The sequence below is a fragment of the Prosopis cineraria genome, unplaced genomic scaffold (genome assembly GCF_029017545.1).
Source record: "Prosopis cineraria cultivar Desert tree isolate PC_DT_omini unplaced genomic scaffold, ASM2901754v1 PC3, whole genome shotgun sequence".
NCBI lineage: Eukaryota > Viridiplantae > Streptophyta > Magnoliopsida > Fabales > Fabaceae > Prosopis > Prosopis cineraria.
This window is the reverse complement of record NW_026555334.1, coordinates 5002503-5011414: the sequence shown is the minus strand read 5'-3', so window position 1 is coordinate 5011414 and position 8912 is coordinate 5002503. Positions and strand designations below refer to the sequence as shown.

The 8912-nt window shown below is 28.1% G+C and overlaps 1 protein-coding gene across 1 annotated transcript; it reads right to left on the bottom strand.

Annotated features, from left to right (window-relative positions):
- Window positions 1-5413: 5413 nt before the first annotated feature.
- Window positions 5414-7284, bottom strand: LOC129306554 (uncharacterized). Its single transcript, XM_054947217.1, has one exon. It carries the CDS (start codon window positions 7105-7107, stop codon window positions 5659-5661), a length of 1449 nt encoding a protein of 482 aa, XP_054803192.1. The 5' UTR covers window positions 7108-7284; the 3' UTR covers window positions 5414-5658.
- Between the last annotated feature and the right edge of the window lie 1628 nt (window positions 7285-8912).

Genomic DNA, 8912 nt, shown 5'->3' with positions numbered 1-8912 from the left:
GTATTATAAATATTAGTAACTACTTAGGTTAAGTAATAATTACTTTTTTTTTTTGTAATGACTAACACAAGATAAGTAATTACAACTTTCTATTTACAAATTTTTTAATCATTGAAGTCCAAGTATTGTACTCCCTCCGTTTCTATATATAAGTGAAAAAAATGTATCATATAGTTTAAGAAAATTAGTTGACTATATTAATTATATCTACATATAAAAAAATTAGATTAAAATATCCTATGTTAATCAACATAAGCATATATTAATTATTTTTTGTTAATATAAATTATGAGAGGTCTACTTATTGAAATAAGTGATTTTACTTATATAAAAAAATAAGTAAAAAGTAATATTTTATCTAACAACAAAAAACGAAGAGAGCATATGTCAATAACTTCTTTGATATAAATAAGGACTACTTTTTTAAAAAAAATAAAATTGGATAGCAAAGTTCTGCTCTGCAAATTTTTTTCAATCACTGATCCATTTCTTTTTTTATTTTAAATTAAGGATAATATAATTATTTTACAAAAGATATTAATATCAAAAATATCTCATTTGAATCCACCCCATACATGGCGATTTTCTGACGACTTTTGTCAGTCTTTCAAGGCATGAGATTTGTCTCGCTGGGCCTCTTCAATACTGTTGGCGATACCCTTTCGCTAGATTAGGCCGGGTTCTTGCATTTTTTGTGAAGGATTGTTTATTAATCTTCACTAGGGCCATGCGTCCAAGACTTGCAGGCTTTGATTTTCTTGTTTGTTTCTGGTTGCTTTTATTTACGTTTCTACTTGTTTAATTTGTTGCTTGTGCTGGACTTGGACTTTTTCTTAGTCTTAACCTCAGAACTAATGTAAAGCTCAAGTCTTTATAATTTTTCTTTTTTATCTTTTAATAAAATTGTCCTTGTTTCCAAAAAATAGTTGTTAAAACCCTATATAGTTAAAATAAAACATAGCCAGCCATTACTTCATGATAAGCTTGAAGTTGAGGAAGACACTGGTGAGGGTGACTTGATTTTAATGATACTCTGGTTATGGGTGTGGTTGGATAATTGAGCTGCTCAAATCTGTGCCTCTTCAACATTACTGAGGATCTTGACCAATGCCTTCAATAGATCTTCTGTTACTTCTTCCTTTGTCATTCTAGATTTAAGTTACTACTTTAGCATGTTTAAAGTGTGGAGTCTATTTCTGTGTAGCTTGACTGTACTGGCTTTTGTAATTTCTGGTTGCATTGTTACTCCCATAAAAACCAGAATATCGCCAGCCGTTATAATAATTAATGAAAATAATCAATAAGTTTCTTACAATTCAGCTCTAAGTCCACATATCACAGCTACAAATCTAATCCAATCTGAACTTCTCCATGCAAAGCCAGGGATCTTACCATAAAACAATCAATGCCATTCCTAATAATATCCCCATGGCCATATACTCCTAACAATCAATGCTGAATTTAAAAAAAGAAAAAAAAATATAATTATTGATTCTTATAGTTTGATTGAATTTTGCTATTAATTTATGTAGTTTCTTTCAGCATTTTCAATCATTTTCAATAATAAATGTCACACAATCTTGCTGAAATTAAAGGGATTGAAAATACTAAAAAAAACTATAAAAACTAAATAAAATTTGATAAAACTATAGAAATTGATGATAGTGTTTTTCTAAAAACAAAAAATGAAAAACTACCCTCAATTCATGTGATTGCATGAGCAATAAATAAAGGATACCTCACAAATCAATTCAAAATACAATGAATAGGATCAATCCCTAGAGAAAGTGTGAGTATCCTCTTGCCATGCTTGAAGATATGAAGCAGCAGATCTTTAAATTAAAGCTAAAGTATACATTTAATTATTTAATTTTATTAAGTGTCTTTTTATTTTTTTTAATCCTAAAACCTTTAGTTTTATCACAAAAAAATTTTACATTGACCTTTTAAATATTGACAAAACATACTCAAATCTTGATCTATTAAACAATGATTGATACAAAAAATAATTATTTGAAACTAAGGATATTAGAGTTAAGAAACTAAAAAGATACTTTATAAAATTATATGATTAAAATGAAATCTTATATACAATTAGATGACCGAAAGTATACTTTAACCTTAAATATATAACTAAATTAGAGAACTGAAATCATCATGGAAAAGTGGCTAGAAAGGATAAAAGAAATAAAAAGGTTAAGGATTCTTCTAATGAGTGTAAGAGCTTTAGATTTAGGGTCCCTTAGTGTCCTTATTTCTTGAGAGAATTACATACAAGTTTTACATAAAGAAATTAATTATTACGAGGTTAATTAACAACTGAATTAAAGAAGAGAGAATTATATTGAAGTCTCACACAAAAAAATTAATTATTACAAAGTTAATTAACAACTAACTTAAAGGCCTTAGTTTAGTTATTTTTAGTTCAGTTGTTAATTAATCTTCTTATAATTAATTTTTTTGTGTGAAATTTTAATATAATTCTCTCTTATTTCTTTTTGTAATAACCCTTTTTTTTAATTGGCTTTATATATAAGTTTATCACATGAGACTCATGCTTGTTTGCAGCGATAAACAATGCCCATTTTTTCCCTATTAGACATAAAATAAGTGAAAAAAATGAAAAATTAATCATTTTGATTATTACAATTTTGATTCAGTTGAAATTTAATTTCTAAATTTTGACTCAATACCACGTAATTTATATGATTTTGATATAATTAAAACTTAATTCTTGAATTTTGACTCAATAATACAACTTATTTCGTATAGATGGAACCATTTAAAATATTGATTCCTATATATATTTTTAAAAAATAAGATTATAAGTACCAAAGTTATTTCTTGAAATTTAAAGACTAATGTTTAAAATTGCTAAGAATACAAGGACTGACTTGTACTTAGTTAAAATTTAAGAACTGAATTATATAATAAAGTAAAAATTATAAGAACAAAATAATTATTTATTAATATGATAAGTATATATGTTTATATATTGCTGGTCCTATGTATGGGAAAGAAATAAAAGATTTTTATGTTATATTTATAAGTCATATTATAAAAATTTTATCACAAATTTTATTTTCTATCCTTTAATAAATGTTAAAAAGAGAAAATATATTATTAAAATATATATATATATATATATATTAATGAGTTGTAAGGCTTTTTTTAATTTGTTGAAGCATGTTAGAAATGGTTTATAAATAAAATTAGAGGAGTACTTCATTCAATTCAAAATATAAGTAGTTTGTAATAATAATGCACGTGCCAATAAAATTATTATTTTAATACAAATATACATTATGTTTTTTTTTACTCTTTTTTTTGGTCCATTATGTTTTTTTTTTTTTTTTTTACTCTTAGCTCCTGATGAGTGTCAAAAACTTCACACACGAATAACTTCACTTATACTTTGAATGGGACCACATCAGACAGGAGGGAGTATGCCTTAAGTCATATACGCAGACTCCGTCTACACCAATCCAAAAAGTAAACCAACCACATCCTCACGAGAAACGTACTTTTTAATTCATTAAGGAGGGTCTGTGTGGTTTATTTATGAGCAAGATATTGATTGTTGGAAGCGATTTTAATTCATTCAGTTAATTCGCCAGCATTTGCATTCAATAATTTACGCTCAATTTTTAAGTTATTAAATACAAATTTAATACTTTTTCTGTTAAAAAATATAAAATATTTTTAATTAAATATCATCTTAATAAAGTAGTTAATTATCTTTAAATTAATTATTTTTTAATTTTTTTATTTAATAAGGTATTTCACATATTAAATAATTTATTTATTGTGAATATTTTTTGAAGAAAAAGCATATTAATTATGTTTTAAAATATTAAAAATGCCTCAAAAAATGTACATTTTTTAATAAGAGTATAAAACACCAGAACACATAGTAAAACATCAACAAATAAAAATGTAAGGACTTAAAACATAAAAAAATATAAAAATTAATAATAAAACGTAAATAAAATATAGGAAGTTAAAATTATTTTTTTAAAAAAATATAAAAAAATTATTATGCACCGATAGTACGCAATAACAGTCATAAATATCGAAGGCTATACCTTTTATAGGGATTTAAATATAGAGAAAAAATTTGTTTACCTTTTTACTTATATCCTCATAAAATTTGTATTCTACCTCTACCATGATTTAAACATCCATCTCCCTCAATACACACATATACTTCCTCACATTTTATTTATAGATCACTTTTGATATGTTTTTATTAGAATTAATAAAAAATTTTTAAATTTTATTAACTTTATTTTAAAATTTAATAGGTTTCTATTTTTAGGAAGAAAAAATTTATTTTTTATGATTTTTTATAATATTTAATAAAAATAAAAAAATGAACATAAAAATAGTAAATTATTCTATAAATAAAGCTAAAATTAATTTTTTTTCTTCCTTATAAACAGGACCAGCGTATATATCTACTTTCATACATGTGATTAAAATTTATAAAGGTTCTCTCCCACCAAAAAGTGAGGAAAAAGCTGCAAAAGGTTCAATAAAGTACTAACTATTTAAACTACAAACTATTTAAACTACAAGAGACTTTTGATTATTTCATAAAGATTAAAAAAGTAGTTAAAATTTAAGAGTGATTTATATTGTTAAAATGATAAAAAAAAAAATTACAACTACATTTGGCAAAGTCTACTTCCCGTGGGTAAAAAAAAAAAATTGATCCGTCACTATCTTTAAATTTTTTTTTCTTATATATACATTTTTTATTCAAAAATAGAAAGTATTTGTTAGATAAAATGTTAAGAAACTATAACGCATTTTGGATCTTTAAAAATGCAATTAATGAGATTTTTCTAAAAATACCATAAATTGAGTGATATAATTAATAAAATTTTTTAATTGAGACACCTATGGATAAGTATTTTTAAAGAAAATTAAATAAGACATTGGAAGTCAGTTGAAAAATGACTTGTAATATTGGATGGAAGGATTAATATCTTTCTACACTAAAGTTAATAAGAGTATTTTTAAAAAATAAAAATTTGATACTATTGATTTTTTTTTTGGGGGAAAATGTCACACATTTTATCTAGACTAACATCATCAGATAAAAAATACATTATAATTTATACTCCCTCCTCTCCTTGTTGTAAGGAAATCTTAACTACCTCATCAGAACTAAAGAAAAAAGATAAGTCATAAAATTTGTCTGAAAATATAAATTTTTAATTTCACCCCAATTCAAAAAAAAAATTAAATTTGTAATACATTTTCTTTCATAATTAATAAATTTAAAAATCAGTAATATTGCAAAGATGTAATTAATACCGACACCTTATATTAAGGATAAGAACATCTTTCGAAGAAGCGCCCCTGTAATAAGAAGAGGAGGGAGTATTTTGAAAAAGTGAAAGTACCATTATGGGCTTAAATCTTCCAATAGGAACGAGAGGCTGCAATTAATAATGACAAATATAAAGAAAGTATATATGAATTTACATTTGAGTATACAAGACAAGCACCGCGTTGGATTCCCAACAAATGGTTGGAGTTACAAGAAACTTCGTCAGTCGTATGCACATTATAGCAACTACCATTAAAAAGAGCAAAAGAATAAAGAAAATTAGGGTATGTTTCACCAAACACGGAAACACACCTCATTTTTCACCTCCTTTTATCACTAGATTGATACAAAGACACTTTGATCAGAGACAGATTCAGTAATCTCCCTCTGATCTTCTTCACCATTTTTATCATGAAACAACCAGCCATTGTAACTAAAACTGCTATGGTTCTTCCTCCCACAAGCCCAGAAAGAGCAATTAGAATCAGTACAATGCATTCTGAATTCCCATCATTGTCTGTTCTTGCAGATTCAACAATGGAACAAGTTGTTCCATAGTCAGGCTTTTCTTCATCTTCTTCTATACACTCCAGTTTACTTCTTTGGATCATCTTTTCTTGATCTTCTATCTCAAAACTTGCTGACTTTACTCCTTCTATGGTGGTCAAAGCTTCACTTGTTGACTCCGCCATTTTGTTCTTATTTCTCTTTTCTTTCTTCTCTTTCTTTGGGGCTCTCAACTTCCTAGGCACAAGGATCTTCATCATCTTGGATTTCAATTCAGCCCTGTGTTTACCTTTTCTTTTACCTTCAGAAATTTTACATTCATCAACTACTTTCTTGTTTGAGTCGTTGTCTTCAATTTCTGGACAAACCAATTTCTGGTCTCCGTTGATAGATTTGAGTTCATTATGAATCTCGATCTCACTCTCTGTAGCTTGAACTACTACCTTTTCTTCTTCATGAACCATTGACTCTTGTTCTGAGCCTTCATAACTCTGCATTTTCTTTGCTTGAAACCAAAAGGAACAAGAAAATCTTGAGGCCAGATATTTGAATTCCTTGTTCGTACTCCAGAAAAGCTTCAAATTCAAGCAAGAAGCCGTATGTTTTCCAACATACTCAAAAAATAGCAACACAAATGCCGACAAAATAATCCCAACGCTGAGCTTCTTTACCCACAACATCAAAACCACCACCGCAAACAAATTCAAAATTGCAGCCAGAATCACATTCGGTTCGGTTATGCAAACCCGATCAAGAACCCGACCCGAATTACCGCCTCCGTCGACGTGTTTATGAGCGTCTTTTCGAACCAACCAGCTCGAGTGAGCCTCTGAGTCCCTCGTCTCAACAGAGACCTCCACGATATTTCTTGAATTCGATCGCTTCGTCGATGCTGTCGCATCAGACCGGCTTTGGCATTCGCCGACCGGAATAGAACTGCTACCGCAATACGGACCTCCATCAATATCTTCGTGAACGGCTTTATCACCGAATCTTGCTGGAGAAACCCTCAAACTAGTAGCTAAACTCGACGGCGACGGCGGAGGAGCCGGCAACAGAGGTTGAGGATCGGAGATTTCTAAGGGGAGGTGTTTCTTAGAGCTCCGTCTCTGGAAACGGCTTCGATTCTTGACGAAGAGGTCAATGAGAGAAGTGGGGAAGCCAGTTTCAACCACAAGAGAGCCGCCGTGTTTGGGAGAGTGAAGATCGGCGACGATTTGGGAGATACGAGTGATCTTGGTCTTCCTCCATGGAAGCGGCATGTTGAAGAACAAGAAAACGTATCAAGAATGAAAGAGTGAAAATGGACAGAAGTAAGGAGAAGAAGAAGAAGTAGAAATAGCAACGAAAAGATTTTCAGAAGGGTGGGCAGGATAGCTGACTAATAAAGAACGGTAATGAGAGAGAGAGAGAGAGAGAGAGAGCGAGAGAGCGAGAGCGAGTTGTGCCGGTGAGAAAAAAAGAAGAAGGCGTGAGGAAGGAGAAGGACGAAAAAGAGTCAAGGCGCGTGATAGTTGGGGTGTTGTTGAATTCATCATGCCATTCACAAGGCAGTGGACCATTATGTTTTAAAATAATTTATTTTTTCGCACACATGAAATGATGAAAGCAATCTAAGAAATAAAAATAAATACTTTTTTAAAAAAATTATATTTATTTTAAAAATATTTTAACTCTTTTAAAGAGCACCAAAAAAAGAACCCAAAGCTCAATAAAATATGGAGAAACATAGTTATATTTAAAGTAAATTCTTAAAAATTATTAATATGTATAAAAATTTAACAAATAATCAACTTTGCTCATATTATATATACATATTTTAATAATATATTTTTAACCAATATTTAATTTAATGGAACTTAAAAAAGTATGATAAAAATTTAATACTCTAACTTATAAATAGGTTAAAAAATTAACCTCTCCCTGTTTTATAAACAAAACCAAATAGAGTACTGACAACCAATTTAAATATGGAAACATGGCTAGATGTTTAAAGTTCAAACTTTAAAAAAAATATATATATGAAAGTATGTCTAATTATCCGACAACTCACCAAAACTACAGATATTGCGGCTTATCCACAAGACTTTATGTTTGAGCATTTGCAGATGTGAAAAATGTCTTTGAAAGATTTAGTTTAATTGAACTCAATAATAATCTAATCTAATCTAACTCATAATATTCTATAAATATATAAAAAATATATTACAACTTCTTTTCTCTGAACCACAATAAAAGTTATTTTATCAAAGCTTTACTTGATTCAATATATTAGACATTAGGTAGTTATTATATATTTTTTTCAATTATACATTTAGTTTATCAGATAATTATTGAAAATATTTTGAACAAATCAAATGTTATAATTATTGTATGCAAGGGAACGATGTGAAAATTTTTAAAAATCAATATCTTAAATAATATTTTTAGATACATAAATTTATTAGCAATTAAGTGCGAAAGATTATTGTTTCAGACTTTGTGCAACTCACAGAGGACCGAATAACCTAAAATAATAAAAATTACATGAAAGATGATGAAAGCCCTACATTCATTAGTTATGAATGATTTTTTCTATTCATTCTTGCTATTATAATATTGATTGATGATTGATGATACGGATCCTAGTGTAATGTGCTAATGTTACAAGAAGTGCAAAGAAAAAGAAAAACATATTGACACGAACGAAGTGGGGGGCCCATTTCATTTAGTACATAAATATTGATTTGATATTTCAAAAAATAGATAAACACACTTCTATTAAATATTAAATTGTATGGTCTTCAGTAGTTCAATACATGCATGCACCCAAATTACTTAATGCAAGTAAATTGGATTGAAATTGAGATTATTTGTAGTAATCAAAACCAACTCATCATAAAAGTGTGTATAGGAAAAAGTATTATTAGAAATGAACAGTGAAGCTCACATCAAACTTCATGCAAAGGGTTTCAAATTTTAGCAATAATTTTTCGAATAGCTAATATTATCGTGTTATTAATTAATCTATGTTTAAGTTTTGTTAGTCTTAAAATAAAAGTAGTTCCCTCACGCACTTATTTTTAAA